This window comes from Rana temporaria, chromosome 4 (assembly GCF_905171775.1).
Source record: "Rana temporaria chromosome 4, aRanTem1.1, whole genome shotgun sequence".
Lineage (NCBI taxonomy): Eukaryota > Metazoa > Chordata > Amphibia > Anura > Ranidae > Rana > Rana temporaria.
Window position 1 is genome coordinate 293,223,710 of NC_053492.1, and position 19,874 is coordinate 293,243,583.

A 19,874-nucleotide genomic window follows, 5' to 3' on the forward strand; every position below is an offset into this window, starting at 1 on the left:
AGCACAGAAGCAACAATACTAAATATTGCTTCAACTATACTATAGATTTACAGCTATGAGGCTGCGGGCACACTTACATGCCAGGAAGTGCACTGGTATTTTTCAGGAATAATTGAAGACAAAAGATGTTTATGGTACTACTTAGGCACAATTAGAATTTCTAGATGTTCTCTGGAAGATACCAAATCTTTACTTTTTAAGTTTAAATACTTGCTTTGTCCAATACTTAAAAGTCAGAGGTTAATGAAATACACTCTGCTAAAGTCCACTTGTCTTCTAGGTTTCAGCACCAAGATATAAATAATGTGTTCCCCAGCAGTTACTGCTGTTTAGATTCCAGTTAAACTGGGTAGAAATCCTCCTAACACAAATTATCTTCTATCTTTTGCTACTAGGATATTCAGAGAGCTAAAGCCAGCCATAGATTTCGGCCGGCCGAGTTTGATCCATCTATGGGCAGGCAGATTTTACCCAAGTCGATCTGTCAGTCGACCTGGGTACAACCGGCTATACTAAACAACTTGCAATAATCATTGTGCTCTCCTGGCAGGGACAGCTCCCCCCCATGAATCTCCTCCCCCTCGCTGGGAGAACACAATAACTCCACAGGAGAGAGTGAATCTAGAGGAAAGAAAATTGCATGATCTATGGCCTGCTTGAGCAGACAGCATACAAACTTCAATCTAATACTTGTTGTCAGTGGATCCCGAGCAGTTGGTATGGTTCCTGTAAATTCTCCCCTCAAGCACTCCTCCTTCTGCCAGATCCACACTGTGTGACCCATGGAGAGCTGCACAGTCACTGTTGCAAAATCTTCCAGCTGGTCTGTCACTTCTTGTACACATGCATAGAGTTTTTTTTTTTTTTTAGCTATAACCATAACTTCACATTTAGTGGAGTCATATGTTTATCTTCAATCCACAGCTGAGTTAATGTTGATTTGTGCAGTTGCATTTTCTTATCTCCAGCTGTTGAAATTTTAAGCCACAATGGGCAAAGATGTAACCATCGAAATAGGTGCAGTCACTATAGCCCTTGAATTTCATCTTAATGCAAGCATACATTCAGGTGTAAAGCATACCATTCTTAGACAAGCCCTGTACAAGGAAGAATAGCTGGGAAACAGACTTTCGGGTCTAGACTGTGACAGATTTGGCATATAGCCCAGAAAATCAAGACATTGGTTTTCAGAGCAATTGTGTGATTAAAAAAGACTGTTTATCAACAGACATTTACTCAAAAGTATTGTCAGCTGTGTCCATATTTCCATATCCAATTTGGTTATACCATATATTTAATTAGCCCCATAGGTTTTCCTTTTATGGTTTATTTATTTATTTCTCAGGCTCTGTTTCCTTCCTCTGCTGCAGTTTCCCTGGGTCCTTAGATGTACTTGCTGGAACAGGAACATGTCCCCTATTCAGCTTTCAACCTTTAGTATGCCAGATGTGGAAGCAAATTTTACTGTGCAGTACTGAATAAGCCACACATATGAACTGTGTATAAGTGGAGGTTTCATATTCATTTAATGCAGTAATAACTCTGTCATAAATGTTTAGGTTCATTTGGGAACAGTGTTAAGTGTAGGCTCCAAATGATGCTTAACACTTCTGCACCCTGCAACAAATAATTTGAACGTAGTTAGTACCTTTTTATTCATCCCAGATGGTTTGCTTTAAGTAAGCAACTGAGATGAATATTGGACGCTTCATATAACCGGTTAGTGTTTTCACTTTGAATTCAGTTTTAAGAGTGTAATGCTTACTAATGTAATGGTTTATCTTAATTTGCTCTGTGTGTTCAAAGGGCGGCAGGATGCTGCTTGTAAAGCACAAGATATACTTGTATCATTAAGGATTTATGATGTGCATTTGCCCCCAGTTACTGCTGTTGGTCAAATCTAAAAATTAAACAATGGGGTTGATTTACTAAAGGATGTGTTAGTGTTTGCAAAGTGAATATTAATGTATCTTGTAAAGGTATGTTCACTTGGAATATTTGATCATGTGCAAAAAAAAAGAAAGAAAGAAAGAAAGAAGCACATTCACCCCTGACTGGTCAGTTTTTTGGCTGTGCTGGACACACAGCCTGTCTGTTCTTCAATGGCCAAGACTTGTGCTGCTGACACGCCACACCCACCTACATAGCTTTTCACTGGGTAGATCAATGTATTGCTCTTTCTCTGTCTCCTGCTGATATGCCTGCCTTGCTCTCTCCACCCCCACCTCGCTAAGCACGTTATTCAGCTGAGAACAGAGGTTAAATGATCACTTAAAAAAAACATTTATGATGATATATATTAGTACACCCCTCACATTTTTGTACATGTGCAGTTTATATTTAATAAAATAATTGCATTTCCATATTCTGTGTACTGTGAGAGACCAGATATAGTGAATGCAGGTTTAGTGACACTTCAAGTAATTCACCCACAAAGAATTGGATTGTCATAAGCAAAACATTTTGTTTGAATATCTATCATATACGGGGAGTCTTCAAAACGTTGCTGCACTTTTATATGCACTTTTATATATGTAAGAGTTTAAAAAAGTACGGAAACTTTTTGAAGAACCCTTGTAATAGTCTCAAATGTGTTTAATGCTTCACTTGCTTCAGGAATCAAAGGAAGCTAAGTCTGACTTATTGCCATGAATGGGGAAAAAAGTGTTGGTAGGAGAGCCTTGTCACATGACTTTGACAAATAATGTCACTGGCCACTTCTCTATTCAGATCAGTGGTTTGTTTTCAACTTATGAGCTAAAGGGGACCTGAAATGCGGCATCACCAAAGGACCACATATAATGTTCAATATATGTAAGGCTTGACAGGACTGTCAGAAAGTGCTCACCTAATAGAGGAAATGAGGGTCAGAGAGTGTGGTATATGCTACAGAAGACAATATGAAACTGGGAACATGTTACACAAGGCTGATAGAGATCAATGCTATTACCCTAATCAGTGTTCCAATTACAGACTGCTGGGGTCCAAGGGCCACATTTTTATATACCATAAAGCTGTACGCAGTCCTCGGAACACAGATTGGACACCAGAGATTCAGAGAGTATTCTCTGCAGTGTTATGCTAAGAACACTATGTGTTAAGGAATGGCTGGTAAAAGGCAGGCAGTGTGTGCCATGTCCAGCAGAGACCAGTTTAATCTCATTGGTATTAATGGGCCCCTTAGTGACAGCTAAGTGGAATAACCTTCTAGGATGTAGCAGAGTTAACAGATTACTTACCTTCAAATAGCTCTTATAGAGTACACTTTTAGACCCCAGTTGGCAAGATGATGTCTTTGACAAACTTTCTTACCTTTGTTTATTTGCAATATGGGAGTTAATAGTATATGCATCATTTTTGCATGCAGGATAATTATATTTCTGAAAGCAAAAGCTACTTCAAAGTATATACGTATTGTATTTGAAGTAGCTGTGCATTGTGTGTTGAGCTAGGTCATTTTATAAATTCAAATGAAAATGTCTACACTAATAAAAATGACAAAACCTTTCTTGGTAGTTATTTTGTCTTTTTGCTGCTTTGTTTATAGATTTAACTTCTGATGTAATGATGTTTGATTTAGTTTAAATTGCTAAGGTATGCACTGGCTATAGTGCCAAGTAGTAGTAAAAGTTATAATAAATGAACATATTCCAAAAACCTTATGTTGTAATTTTTTTCCAGGGCTCCTCTTAAAGAAGTCACATTTATTTTGTTGTTACACTGTTCTGCCCCCCAGGAGAAAAGGTACATATAGTACTTTGGCCTATCCTCCTATGTGTTGTGGAAGCTTAGCTGTGGGGTCACACATGACATCCCCCTACCCCCACGGCCACGCAACAACACAGTTAGCAAGGTGATGGCTGCATTAATAGTTCCAAGTTCCAAGTGTCGGCAAGAAGAATCCAGGGGGTGGGAGGGGTGGCATTTGCATCAGAGAAGTGCTTGGGACTAGAGACAAGCGTCAGTCATCAATGGAACCGTCTACTTGCTAGCTTGTATTATCAGATGGCTATGGAGGGAGGGGAATGGGATGTCCTGTCCGACCAATAATATAGCCGTAGTTCAATACACTACATCTAAAGAAGAAACAGATTATTGATGAGCAGGGGAATATTTAAAGCTGACATCCCTACATGAAGAATATTAGACCACACATAACCTCTAATGGGACTTTACAGGGTATAACCAAATGTAAAAATGAAAAAAGCTTTATTATACAATTTTGTACATTAAAACAGTTAAGCTTACAAAAGTTAAAACCAACAAGGATGCGGTTACAGCAAATATCAGTGTGGACAATCTATTAAAACAGATACCGGTAATCAAATTTTTCTGTCATCCAACCAATGATGGAGACAGATAAGGAAAGCCAACACGTTTCAAAATAGGCATAATATAATTTCTTCTTCAGGGGTACAAGATTATCCAGAATAAATGTCTATAAAAAGAAAAAATATAGACAATATAGACATTCTAACTCACGGCAATGATCCACCGCCTGGGGGCGGGACTCCGCTCCCATCATGTCTATAGAAAGAAAAAATACCATTTAGTATATTATAGCATATAGCAAGTAAATGAACTAATCACAGTATATATAATTACTAACCCATCTGTGTAGCAAGTTACTAGAACTGAGACCATATTATATACAATCCATAAAAGCAAAACTTTGCAACTGCATGCAACCAAGAATGCACCACTGGTATAAGAGCCCGGGACCTGAAAGTCCCTCCGCCCACTGGGGGACACGAATAACCAAACTGGGACCAGTATCTTGCAAAAAGGATAATGCTAACAATTAAATCAGAGATAGAATATATGTTTATTGATTTAAATCATAAACTGCATAGTATATGTCTGAAGGTGCTGTTGGTAAGAATAGCTGACAAGGGATGTCATAACTTACTTAAATGTTAGTTATAGAAAAAATTGGATCCCAATATAATGAAAGAGCATTGGTGTTCCATCTAAAGGACTGGATGGAGGATCATGGATTAAAAAAAAAACAGTAAGGTTTCTAGCGTAAAGGAGTAGGATACATTAATGGAAAATGAGTGTATAGGCGCTGCAACCTCCCACACAAAAGCTCCACCCGGTGCTCAGACCATGAGACCTTGACACCTCCAATGTGCTAGAATAAGGAAAGGAATGGTTGGCACTCAGGATGACATCCAAAATAGTATTTATTTTTTAAGTACATTTTAAGCTGTACATCAATGTGTTCCGATACAAATGGTTAGCATAAAGAAGCCCAGAGTCTGCACAAAAGTAGAAGACTGTGTATATAGATGTCTGTGTTGGGAACCTGAAGTTTCCTGAAAGTCTGGGGTGATTGATCACACCAAAGGCTGTGTATCTTGCTTGGGGCTGGCTTACTTTGGATGTGGCTCAGGAAGGGCTGTCCCCCTCGAGCTAGGGGCACGCAGCGTTGGCCCAGGAGACCACTGCATCATAATAGCGACTAGAGATAGAAGCGCTGCGTCAAAGTGGGCATGGCGATGATGGGATGGGAGCTTATTCCTGCCTCTGGGCAGCGAGTCATCGCCACACGTTAGAATGTCTACATTTGGTTATGCCCTTTAAAGTCCCATTAGAGATTTCCTGTGTTCCTATATACTACATCTATTTCTACCTCTAAATCCTTATCGGAGCGTACCTGTGTTTAGCCCCTACAAATCTGGTAGACATATGGAAGAGTTTAAACATACAAAATGCAATGGTTGTATTAATAACAGGGTGACTAACACAGTTTTTACAGAGCTCTATATGGCTGTAATCAACTATTTGGAAAAAAGGGATAGAGAGATTAGAAACAGTGAAGATATAACCATATAAAAAATCCAAAACTCCACTCTGCTCATAAGTGATAAGAAAAACACCCAAATGTCTTCACTAATTCTTCACAAACACTCTTTATATGCGGTTCATATAAAACATAAAGGCATGGACATAGTGTGCTCTCTTTCAAAATTTTATTAATCCCCCACAAAAGATTTCACTTACAAATAAAAAAAAATCTAAGCACTAACTGTACTGTGTTTAGGGAGTGTTTGATTACACTGGAGAGCAGAGGAGGCAGCCATACCGAATGAACTGAGGAGGATTAAGGAGGTGTCTCTGAGGATCTACTGCATTGGGGATTATAGAGCAAATGCATGTGGTTTTTTTTTAAATTAAGGTGAGCAGGTTTTTCACCTGGTAATGGTAATGCACAGAAGTGTGAAGAATTAGTGAAGACGCTTGGGTGATTTTCTTAGCACTTTTATGAACACTGGACTCTTTTTTGTTTTTATATTTGTTATTATTGGAATTTTCTGGTTATCTTTTTTTTTATATGGTTATATATTCACTGTTTGGATTGTGGTTATTGATATATTGAGGGTAATATTTTGGGATTGAAAGGTGTTGCGCTACACTATTGTATCACTATCACCAACACTATCAATGTTATATGAATTAGTGGAGTGAATTCACTATTGAGTGTTTTAGCTGACAGCACGTAAGATCTTATTGTTATTTTGTTCGATAGGATTATTTTATTGATACAGAGTAATTATGTGACCCAAGGGTAGGGCAAGAATGCTAAATTTCAAAAGAGCCAAACTTACTAAGATGCGATTCAGACTACACAGCATTAAATGGAATCAAATTTTATAAACAAAGAACACTGAAGAAAAATGGGTGTCCTTTAAGGACATGTGAAAAAATTACATTAGCTAGTGCATTTCATTTTAAAGAACTAAAGTTAAACCTGGGTGGCTAAATACTTGTGTAAAAAGGCATACTAACAAAAAAAAGCTGTCCTATAAGAATTTTAGGTCAAAGGGACATGGTTTGCATTTCAACACCCATACTTCTCCTTTAAAAACAAGCATTATTCTGTGATGGACACCACTGCATGGGCTCAGGAATACTTACAAAAATCACTGTCTGTGAACACAGTTTGCCGTGCCATCCAAAAAATGCAAGTTAAAGCACTACCGTGCAAAGAAGAAGCCATATTTGAACATGATTCAGAAATGCCTCCATCTTCTCTGGGCCAAAGCTCATTTAAAATGGTCTGCTACAAAGCAGAAAACTGTTTTGTGGTTAGACAAATCAACATTTACTTTTTTTTAGGCAACCATGGGTCAGACTAAAGAGGAGAGGGACCTTCCACATTATTATCAGCGCTTAGCTCAAAACCCTGCATCTCTGATGGTATGCATTGGTGAATATGGAATGAGCAGCTTGCACATCTGGAATCATCAATGCTGAAAGATATATCCAGGTTTCAGAGCAGCATATGCTCCCATCCAGACAAGCTCTTTTTCAGGAAATACCTTGCATATTCCAGCAGGACAATGGTAAACACATACTGCATCTATGACAACAGCATGGCTTTGTAGTAGAAGAGTCCATGTACTTCATTGACCTGCCTGCAGTCCAGCCCTTTTACCAATTGAAAATATTTGGCACATCTTTTAATGAAAAATATGACATAAAAGACCCAGAACTGTTGAACAGTTAAAATTGAATATCAGGCAAAAATGGGACAATATTCCTCTCCCAAAACTCCAGCAACAGGTCTCCTCAGTTCTCAGATGTTTACAGAGTGTTGTTAAAAGTAGGGAGGATACTACACCATGGTTAACATGGGCCTGTTCCAACTTTTTTGAGACGTGTTGCTGCCATCAATTTCAAAATTCCATTTTTTTTCATAAAATGGTACATTTTCTCAGTTTAAACATTTGATATGTTTTCTGTTTCCTATTGTGAATAAAATATGGGTTTATGAAATGTTCAAATCATTGAATTCTGTTTTAATGTGGATTTTACACAGATTCAAAAATTATGTGGATTAAACACAGATTTATTTCATACAATGTTAAGACATTATACTATATTGTTTTATTGCTTCTATTTGATTGTACTGTTGCAAAGCCCTGCTAACCTTCATTCTGCAAACATCCAGTAGAGTAGATACATTTATTTTAATAAACTTAATTGGAGTGTACCATATGTTTCAAAGGTTTTCATATTACATTCAAGCCACTCCTATGGGGGGGATAACATCCATATCATTGTCAATATATCAGTGTGATAATAAAACTACTTGTACTATATTCCCATCACACATCTTGTGTGTGCCTTTCGTCAGTAAACCCCATAATGATAAATCATCTGCATCCTAAATATCTTGCAGGACAATTTCATTGGTCTTTTGGTGAATGCACCAACAAGAGATAAAGCATTACTAGATCTACTGATTACAAACAACACGGATCTAATCGCGGATGTGAAAATACGGGGCAACTTAGGAAACAGCGATCACAAGGTAATTACATTCAGTATAAATCGAAGGAAAAGGAAACACAAGGGTAATACAAATACAATGTATTTCAAAAGAGAAAACGTCCCTAATTTGCACTGTATGCTACTTGATATTAAATGGGATAAAATCCTAGGAACACTGAGGAAAAATTGTTAAATAAGGTATTATACAGTGCATTCCAATGGGCAATACATAAAAAAGAGCTAGGATTAAACTTGGGTGGCTAAACTATAATGTAAAAATGCATATAAAAGAGAAAAAAATGGCCTTCAAATAAAAAAAAACATATAAGGAATGCAATAAAATATGTAAGAGTGCAATCAAGGCAGCTAATATAGATCACAAAAGGCACATAGCAGAGGAGAGTAAAAAAAAATCCCAAGAAAGTTTTAGATATATTAACAGTAAGAAAGTGAGGCCAGAGCATATTGGCCCCATACGAGATAATGAAGGGAATTAAAGGGGTTGTAAAGGTAAAAAACATGTTTCCTAAATAGCTTCCTTTACCTTAGTGCAGTCCTCCTTCACTTACCTCATCCTTCGATTTTTCTTTTAAATGTCCTTATTTCTTCTGAGAAATTCTCACTTCCTGTTCTTCTGTCTGTAACTCCACACAGTAATGCAAGGCTTTCTCTCTGGTGTGGAGTGTCATGCTCACCCCCACCCCTCGAATACAGGAGAGTCAGGACGGCCAACAAACACACAGCTCCTTTCTCTATCTGCAACGTAGAGAGCATCCTGACTCTTCTGTATTCCAGGGGAGGGGTCGAGCACAACACTCCACACTAGGGAGAAAGCCTTGCATTACAGTGTGGAGTTACAGACAGAAGAACAGGAAGCAAGGATTTCTCAGAAGAAATAAGGACATTTAAAAGCAAAATCGAAGGATGAGGTAAGTGGAGGAGGACTGCACTAAGGTAAAGGAAGCAATTTTTTTTTTTTTTTTTTTACCTTTACAACCCCTTTAAGTTACAAAAGACAATGAGAAGGCAATGGTTTTAAAAGCATTCTTCTCAGTTTTCACAAAGGAAAAGAGGGGATATAGTAATCAAGACTGTAATCGTAATAACGCATGACTGAATTTACCTTTTGTAAGCCAGTGTCAGAAATAGACTTTACACCCGAGAGTCCTTAAGGAACTCAGTCAGGTGATAGCTAGACCGTTGTTCCTAACTTTTATGGACAGTTTACTGACTGGAATGGTAACAGCTTATTGGAGAAAAGCCAACATGGTACCAGTATTTAAAAAATGGATATATACAGTATCTACAGGCAAGTCAGTCTAGTTTGTAAACTATTGGAGGGGATGATAAGGGAAAATATCCAAGAATTTGCTGATGAAAATTGTATCATTAGTAGTAATCCATGAAGGATCATTCTTGCCAGACCAATCTGTTAACATTTTATGAGCTGCCATCTAGATAAGGGTAGGTCTGTAGCTGTGGTGTATCTGTATTTTGCAAAGGCATGTGATACAGTTCCCCATAAATGTTTACTTTACAAACTGAGATCTATCAGCATGAATCATAGGTTATGTACCTGGTTACATGGGCATTCCAAATGGTAGTGATAAATAGTGAGCACTATGGTCTGGGTAGTAAGTGGGGTACCCCAAGGATCTGTCCTGGGACCAATTCTGTTTTTTTTTATTTTCCTTGAATTTTATTGATTTTTACAGGAAAATAGAATAGTACAACATAAGATGGTTATTCACATAACAAGTTTACAAACAGTGAATAAGAGCAACATGTAAAACAAGTAACTTAAAGCCGTTGAAAATCCTGTTATTGTCCTTAAACAATATAAAAGTAAGAGATATGGGAGAGTGTCCCTAGGCATTTCCTCGGGTACCATAACAAATCTCTTGATGGTTTGAGAGTTTGGGTTATTGAGGCAATGCCCAGAGACCCCCCTCCCGCTGAGCTCTTCTGCAAGCTCTGCCAAAGAGAAATGTACTGGATTTTCTCTGTGGACGTAATGGCACTTGGAGAGTTAAATGAGGATTTTGAGATTAGTGTCCCCCTTTTTCCCCTCACAATGACTATGTAACATACTCATATCATATATAATATAATTTTATTCCACATGTCCCATAGTGAACAATAATATCCCATGCGTTTTTGAGATGTGTATGTATGTATGCATACATGTATTTTGCCCATGTGCATTTGTGTGCATATGGTCACGCATGTGCATATACATTACATATATATATATAATTTTATATTGCCTTTATATATGGTTCCCCATTCACAACTTTTTAATATCCCTTTGAATATATATTTTAATGATTCCCTTCCTCATCATATATATTCAATATAATATACCATAGATCTATTCATGTATATTGTTCACCATATTGGTGTTTATTGTTGATGTATACGTACACAGCCAGTGAAATGCTATCAAGCTGCTATGCTCCATCTGCATGCAGTGATATTAACTAATTGTGTTGCTCATCACTCTTGCTGTTTTTGCATCATGTCTTTGCATCAGTTTGCCCACTCAAAGCCCACCCACAGACCATAAGAAGCTCTGCTTCTAGTAACCTTTAGTCATTGCTTTAAGAAGGAACCAATTTGCTGTTCCGAAACGCTTCGCATGTTGATGACATCACTTCCGTTTTGCTGTCCACGCTGGTTGGTCCCTTTCCGTTGACGTCACTTCCTGAATTCGGCTTCCATGCTGTCTCAGACAGCCTAGCTGTCTTCCCAGTTTCGAGGGGAGTTGTGGCTTCCATCTGCTGGCTACTTCAGAATATTCTACCATAGAATTACACCTCCGGATATCCCGGAGACTCCTTGGGACTTCCGGAAACGCCAGACCACCTGCTATATCACAAATATGATGTACTCCTACCCATTCGCCCTTTTGTTTTTAACCCTTGTGGCAATATAAAGTTTTACTTCTGCACTTAGAGGCACATTTTTTTCTTTTCATATAGACAGAGATAAAGATTAGCATAACTAAATAAGATTTGGGAGTTGTGTGAGCAACTGAGATGTAAGGAAAAAGAGAGGACACATGAATAGCAGTGGGGTAGGCCAATTCAGAGTTCAGAGGAGAGTTCAGAAGCAGTTGAAAAAATACAGTTTATGGTTTGTGCAGGTTCAAAATCAATTCAAATCAAAGCCTAATTGGGGCAGTAAAAAAAAAAAAAGTTAAAATTACCCCCTTGCCGTCACCCCAATTTGATTAAGAAAAATAATGCTAATTTTTCTAGAAAGTAAGCTTACCTTAAACCACAGTCCCAAGGACTTCCTTGCCACTGGCACCTGCTGTAGTGAATGATCTGTTGCAGTCATTCTTTTTTACCAGTTTCCGAAACGTCCTATTGATATTCCTCTTGCCGATGTTATTGTACCTGCAGTGTAATCAGGATGGAATGTGGCTGCTGGTAGGACTGCTTGCCCACATTTTAGAGCTGGAGAGCAGAGGTAATAAAGTATTAGTGTGTTTTAGTCTATGTCAGTGGCAGCCCGTCCATAAAGAGTGCAGGGTCTCGCTATTGTCTTCCTGATTATTCTCCCAGCCAATCAGGAAGCGGGTCCTGAGACTTGATTGGCCAGGGAGTCTTAGGACTGCAGTGACTTGGGGTGGGTGTGTCCTCTGTGCCTGGAGCTAGAGCCGCAGCTGCAGGGGCATGTTTCAGGTGGGTTTAAGGCATTTAAGGCTGTCAGTCTGGATCTGGCAGCGGAGGAGAACCGATCGAGGAGATGGCGGCCTGCTCTGCCCTGTGCACCCTCTTTATCGCTCTCGTACCCAGCCTGGCCCGGTACATCGAGGTGTGCCCGGTATATGTGACTTATATAATATCTGTCCCCGGGGTCACCGCAGGAGCTGTCATTCTGGTGGGAATTTATCCACCTGTATGGGAAGGAAAGCCTGGCCTCTGTGCGTGCGGTGTATACATGGAATGGGTGATGTATGGGGTGACCCCTAAAGACTTTGCTTGTTTACTTTGAAGAGAGATAGTAGGTACAGGATGACATATAAAGAATGTGCTATTGTTTCACATGCATTTATAAGTAACCCAACCATGGCACTACCTGCCTAGAGTTTGCATTCACTACCTGCCTAGAGTTTGCATTTTTTCTCTGTGCCTGCTTGGGTCTCTTCTGGATTCATCGGTTTCCTCCTACACTTCAAAGACATGCTGGTAGGTTAATTGGCTCCTGTCTAAATTAGTCCTAGTATGTGTTTGTATGAATGTGAGTTGTAAGCTCTGTGGGGACAGGGTCAGATATGAGTGTACAATATAGATGTAAAGCGCTGTGTAATTGTTAGCACTATATACTGTAAATACCTGTAATAAATAAATAAATAAATAATAAATAAATAACCTTATACTGTCATATGAAATGCTGTATGCCATTGTAATGAAAATGTTATGTAGCAAAACAGGTTTAATATATGAAACAAACTGTTGCATATTTGACAACTTCTATTTATGACTTTATTAATAATGTTTAAATATATGCGTAGTTAAATGAGTTTCTACTTTTTTCTTGCTAGTACTGTGTCAGTTGATGTACTGTGCTCTCAAATTCAACATGAGTGTAGCTGTTCTTAATTTAAGTGACGGAAATGACTTTAGCCCCCCCCCAAAGAGTTTCCATATACCATGTTCTCTCTTTAGAATAGAGTGCTTTGTCACTGAATGAAAAATAGGTACACCTTAAAGACTGTGTTTGGTTTCACTGCAAGACTGTGCCAAATATGATAAACTCCAAGGCTGAGATTTGAAATCTACTGTATAAATGAAAAAGATTGGTCTGACAGATTTTGGGATGTATGCAGCCAAGAATGTACTTCTGACCCCTCTTAATGCTTTTGCGTAGAGGATTTAAGTGCTTTCTGCCAAGTATTTTAATAGTGCATTAGCCTGCTCTGTTTCCTCTATAAAATAATATATTAATTTCATATTAAAATTTCTGTTTATCTAGGGAGTTATATTTTTATATAGAACACAAGCAATAGGTAAAATTATTGATTTTTACGACACATGAGAATTGATAGAGAAACATAGGCAGAATTTTGATGTCATATTATGGCAAATGCTTCTCTGTTTTATCACTGTTTATATGAATGTTATGCTTATTTAATATTCAATTATACGTCTACCTCCGCCAATTTAATTTGACAGACTACTGCAGCTTAACCGGTTAAGACCCGGACCATTATGCAGGTTAAGGACCTTGCCCCTTTTTGCGATTCGGCACTGTGCCGCTTTAACTTCAATTGCGCGGTCGTGTGACGTGGCTCCCAAACAAAATTGGCATCTTTTTTTCCCCCACAAATAGAGCTTTATTTTGGTGGCATTTGATCACCTCTGCTGTTTTTTATTTTTTGCGCTATAAACAAAAATAGAGCGTTTTTGCTATAATAAATATCCCCAAAAAAGATATAAAAAAAAAAAATTTCCTCAGTTTAGGCCGATACGTATTCTTCTACCTATTTTTGATAAAACAAATCGTAATAAGCATTTAACGATTGTTTTACCAATGGCGGCGATCAGCGATTTTTTTGGGACCATTTTCATTTTCACAGCAAAAAGTACTATAAAAATGCATTGATTACTGTGAAAATGACAATTGCAGTTTAGGAGTTAACCACTAGGGGTTAAGTGTGACCTAATATGTGTTTCTAACTGTAGGGGGGCTGGGCTGTACGTGTGACGTCATTGATCGTCTTTCCCTATATCAGGGAACAGACGATCAATGACAGTACCATTGTGAAGAACAGGGAAGGTGTGTTTACACACACCTCTCCCCGTTCTTCAGCTCCTGTGACCGATCGCGGGACACTGGCGGCGATCAGGTCTGCGGGTCCCGCGGCCACGGTCACGGACCTGTACATGCCTGTGCCCAGCCGTGCCATTCTGCCAACTATATGTGAAGGAGGCGGTCCTTAAGTGGTTAAACATTAGTTTAAAACTTGTAAACTTAAAGGAAAAAAATAAATTATATTAGCATCCAACTCTGGCAAACAAACTGTTTTGCCATACAGTAGGACTGTGCCCATACTGCATGGGTCAAATGCTCATTTTTATCTAGGAGATTGAAGAAAGCTTATACTCACCAGATCCCCCACTTGCAAACGGCGCTCCCCCATGGTCCAGCGGTGGGCTGTTCCTAACATCTTGACATTCAAAGCAGGTCTGTGGGCGTGATAACGTCAGGAACAGTCCACCACCGCACAAGACTGCTAAACTGCAGAGGGGCAGGAGCCACAGGGACCAGTCTTGTTCAGCGAGAAATGGAGGATTAGGTAAGTATATCTCCATTCTACATTCCCAACGAGCAGTAGACTCATGGAGTGCGGGCACAGCCCCACTGCATGGTGGGAAAGCTTTTTTTTTGCCTGGAACTGTTAGATTGATATCAGACAGGCGATTATGCTGCTAGAAACAAATCATGATCAGCAGGATAGCTAAAGTGCTGCCTGTCTGTCCTTATAGAATAGTTCCCTCTGTAGCCAGATGCAGCTATATTTTACTCTGTTACTAGCCCAAACACTGTAGAATTTCTATATTCTGCAGTGGTAATGACATCTTGAAAACCTCAGCTACAAAGGGAGTGATTCTACAGTAATAACCAGGTAGCCTGTCAAAAAAGAGAATACTTCCAAAAATGTGGATTTTATGATATATAAAAAATATAAATTTAATAGAAAAATTACACAAAATGAAGCAATTACAAAAATATATATATATACAAATACACACCACAGAAGGTGGATAAAAACAATAAATAACAATGCATGTGTAGAAATGATGAATGGTAACTGTATTCTAAACCTCAAGAACATGAGAAGAAGGTTCCTAGGGATATGAGACAGCTGATCCGAAGGTAGCCTGTTATCCTGTCGCTGGCATTTTTGTCAGCCTGCTGCAGGATCGCTATCAGCAGAGTTGCCCAGCTAACATCAGACTTATTATCCCCAGTAAAAATAATTAAAGCAGACGTTCAGTCATTTTTTCATCTTTCCATCTAATAAAACATCTGCCCTTGTTTTCTTTACTTTGGATAGTAAAACATTATTTTTTTCTGCCAGTAAATACCTTGTACAGCCCACTTTCTCTTTCTTGTCTGGTCATTAGCCTAGGCTTATGACATCATGCACAGCTCTCTCTCTCTCTCTCTCTCTCTCTCTCTCTCTCTCTCTCTATCACTCTCAAGAGAGTTTGTCAGGAAGTGAGGGGGGTCAGTCATAAGAGGGCAAATGAGAGCTGCAGAGCTGGAGGTGTGATCAAAGGGAACTCTGACAATTGAGTCAGAGTTTACATGTTTTGTGAATATGTAATATGTTTCAATGTTTGTACAATAAAGTTATTATTTTAGTATATACACTAATATGGTCACTATTAATGATTTATGCTGCAAAAAAGTCCCAAGAGGATTCTTACATGTAAATATACACAAATATAAGGGCGAGCAGCTAATACTATTTGATTTTTCAAAACTACCTCTGCTTGTCACTTTAGGCATGGATTTGATTTTTTTAATAAAGTGGAGGGGCATGCATCCTATGGCCATTTGCAGCTGTGATCCCAGTGCAGGGAATACTTGCACCATCAGGAAATGCAACAAAGAGGAAAATTACATCCACCAAAGACATGTTGAGCTCCCTCTAGGATTGTGGCAGTAAACTTCCAAACTTTCCCCTAGTATCAAGGAAGGGTAAAACATTCCCTTTGAAGCCTCTAATAAACCCCCTCTTCATCTCCAGCACCCCAACACTCCTGCTCAATGCAAACACCCCAAAACTCATCTTTACTATCAGTACCCCAACCCTCCTCAGCATCGCGGCCTAACCCTACTCCTCCTGTTCAACGCCAAGGCCCTTACACACTTTCTTCTACAATGGGATTAGCAGAAGAGAAGGAGGATTTTTTTTTAATGACTTACTTTACAATTTTTTTTATGACTTACTGCTTTCTTGCCCACAACTGTGCAGCTCCCCTTACCCAACCCCTCCCCCGGACAAAAACACTTTCTATATCTTTCCCGCTCTCTCTCTTACACTCTACTTGGAACATTACACCTAACCGGCAACCTACTAAGCTGCAGTCAACACAATACCATTAAGCCTTTTACAATCTATATTGTGATGGCTCCGCACTACTATTGTCTTGCAGTCACAATGCCTTTGTAAACAAATTTTATACCTCATCTGCTTTAAATAATTTTACAAATCCTCCTTGGTGCAACCTCTATATGTATTCTTGTACTTCTTGTTATAATAAAAATGTGAAAAATAAAAATAAAAGCCCAGGCTGCAAAGCTCCTATTTGCAGCAATTTGTAGACAATTTCTACATACAGCACTTGAAGACTATCGGTTCTATTACCACTGGATAAAAAAACAAAACAGGAATCTCAGATAAAACTAAAAACCTTTTTTTTTTTATTATTTTTTGTTGTTGCTCAAGACGTAATGATTGGTGTGCTGCTGCAGTATTATGGCTAAGCACTAATGTAGCTGTAAAAAAAAAAAAAAAAAAATTACATATGCAAATTTTACCAGAATAAGGTGTCGGTCATGTTGTCTGTAAAATTGCACTTTTCTGTAACACCACATACAGCTTAAAGGCATCTCCAAAGTCACTTTTAAAAGTCACTGTACCTATACCCACTGTACAATATTTGCAGTGCACAGTGCAATGTCCAGCTTCTGATGCCTGTTTTTAACAATCAATCACATGCTAGTTTTGAAAATTACCAGATTTAATTTTCAGGATTAAACCCATTATAGACTTCAGGTTAGGTTCAGAATAGGTTCTTAAAGTGCCCTGTAAACCCAATCCAGACAGATTTACATCCCGAATGGATATATTTAAATAGCCTGTGAACCTTGAGACCAATGAATCAGTTTTCTAATTTTAGTTATAAATAATTAAATAAATACTGTACTGTGTTGGGCTGGTGTTTGGAGAGAAGAAGGGAAAAAGTAATGTTATACATCCACACTTATAACCTTAACCTAGTTCCCTTAGAGATACCAGGGTTATTCAGCCCCTAACCCCAAAAGAGTGGGAAAAATACCTTTTGTATTTGTTACACATTCACTAAAACATACCTTAGGGGTAAAAATAAATATAAATAGAACAAACAAAAATCTAAAATTCATCAAGGTCAGATATATCCTTCTTTGATGCCCCCTCACAAGAAAAAAAAACAGTCAAGGCTTACAGTCTGGGAAGAGAAAAATCCAGTTTAGTGCTAGCAGTGGCGCTAATGAAAGCTTTATGGGTTTCTCGCAATAAAACACATTCAGGGTGTCAGATGAATGTAAATGGACCTGTTGCTGTTAACTGGCAGATTTTAACCCTTGACCTGTTTATTTTAATAATGGCATGGGACACATTGGACGTTGCTTAAGAGGCTTTTTTTGGGGATTCATATCTATCTATCTATCTATCTATCTATCTATCTATCTATCTATCTATCTATCTATCTATCTATTTTTCTATCTATATATCTGTCTGTCTATACACAAATAATAGATAGATAGATAGATAGATAGATAGATAGATAGATAGATAGATAGATAGATAGATACGCCTTTCGGATCTAAGATGCAATACTTCGGCGTCCGCTGGGTGGCGTTCACGTCGTTTTCCGCGTTGGGTATGCAAATTAGCTATTTCCGACGATCCACGAACATACGCGCGGCCGTCGCATTCTCTTACGTTGTCTCTAGTCGGCTTTTTCCGGCGTATAGTTAAAGCTGCTTTTTTGCGGCGTATAGTTAGATTTGCCATGTTAAGTATGGCCACCGTTCCCACGTCGAAATTTGATTTTTTTTCGAGTCGTCCGTGAATCGGGATGGACGTAAGTCACGTCTAAGTTTAAAAAATGACGTCCTTGCGACGTCATTTCGCGCAATGCATGGCGGGAAATTTAGAAACGGAGCATGCGCAGTTCAATCGGCGCGGGGACGCGCTTCATTTAAATGAAACACGCCCCCTAATCACCGATTTGAATTCCGCCGCCAGAGATACACTACGCCGCCGTAACTTACGGCGCAAATTCTTTCAGGATTCGAACCAGCCAAAAGTAAGTTACAGCGGCGTAGCGTATCTCTGATACGCTGCGCCGATGTATTTCTATGTGAATCTGCCCCTTAGTGTATATATATATATATATATATATATATATATATATATATATACACACACACAGTTGTGCTTGTAAATTTACATACCCTGGCAGAATTTATGATTTATTGGCCATTTTTCAGAGAATATTAATGATAAAACAAAAATGTTTCTTTCACTTATGGTTAGTGTTTGGCTGAAGCCATTTATTATCAATCAACTCTGTTTACTCTTTTTAAATCACAATGATAACAGAAACTACCCAGATGACCCTCATCAAAAGTTTACATACCCCAGTTCTTAATACCGTGTATTGCCCCCTTTAACATCAATGACAGCTTGAAGACTTTTGTGGTATTTGTGGATGAGGCTCTTTATCTTCTCCGTTGGTAAAGCTGCCCATTCCTCTTGGCAAAAAGCCTCTAGTTCCTGTAAATTCTTGGACTGTCTTGCATGAACTGCACGTTTGAGATCTCCCCAGAGTGGCTCAATGATATTGAGGTCAGGAGACTAAGATGGCAACACCAGAACCTTCACTTTATTCTGCTGTAGCCCATGACAGGTCGACTTGGCCTTGTGTTTTGAATCATTGTCATGTTGGAATGCCCAAGTACGTCCCATGTGCAGCTTCCTGGCTGTTGAATGCTGCATTCATCTGCATTCATCTTGCCATCACTTTTGACCAAATTTCCTGTGCCTTTGTAGCTCACACATCCCCAAAACATAAGCGATCCACCACTGTATTTCGCAGTAGGAATGTGTACCTTTCATCATAGGCCTAGTTGACTCCTCTCCAAATGTAGCATTTATGGTTGTGGCCAAAAAGCTAAATTTTGGTCTCATCACTGCAAATGACTTTGTGCCAGAAGGTTTGAGGCTTGTGCTGTTTGGTGTATTGTAAGTGGGATACTTTGTGGTATTTGCGTAGTAAAGGCTTTCTTCTGGCGACTCGACCATGCAGCCCATCTTTCTTTCTAGAGCCTCCTTATTGTGCATCTTAAAACAGCTACACCACATATTTTCAGAGAGTCCTGTATTTCACCTGAAGTTATTTGTGGGTTTTTCTTTGCATCCCGAACAATTTTCCTGGCAGCTGAAATTTTAGTTGGTCTACCTGACCGTGGTTTGAATTCAGCAGAACCCCTAATTTCCACTTCTTGATTAGAGTTTGAACACTGCTGATTGTCATTCTTAATTCCTTGGATATCTTTTTATATCCTGTTCTTGTTTTATACAGTTCAACTACCTTTTCCCACAGATCCTTTGACAATTCTTTTGCTTCCCCCATGACTCAGAATCCAGAAACATCAGTACAGCACTAGATGAAAATGCAAGGGTCTGTCAGGAGTCCAGAAACTCATTGACCTTCTATACACATACACACTAATTACAAGCAAACAGATCACAGGTGGGGATGGTTACCTTTAATAGCCATTTAAACCCCTTTGTGTCAACA

General features: G+C 38.8%; 1 protein-coding gene across 9 annotated transcripts in view; it reads left to right on the forward strand.

Annotated features, from left to right (window-relative positions):
• The window catches only part of EYA4 (EYA transcriptional coactivator and phosphatase 4), a 377,003-nt gene that overhangs the window by 84,055 nt on the left and 273,074 nt on the right, over positions 1-19,874 (forward strand). For 6 of the 9 annotated variants that reach the window (XM_040350451.1, XM_040350452.1, XM_040350455.1 and 3 more), the window contains exon 3: positions 8,189-8,320. The exons of 2 other annotated variants lie outside the window; for them this stretch is intronic. In XM_040350451.1, the coding sequence (XP_040206385.1) occupies positions 8,189-8,320 (132 nt within the window). Of the gene's footprint in view, positions 1-8,188; positions 8,321-19,874 lie in introns of those variants that run through there. One more of the 9 variants, XM_040350460.1, reaches the window with a different exon arrangement.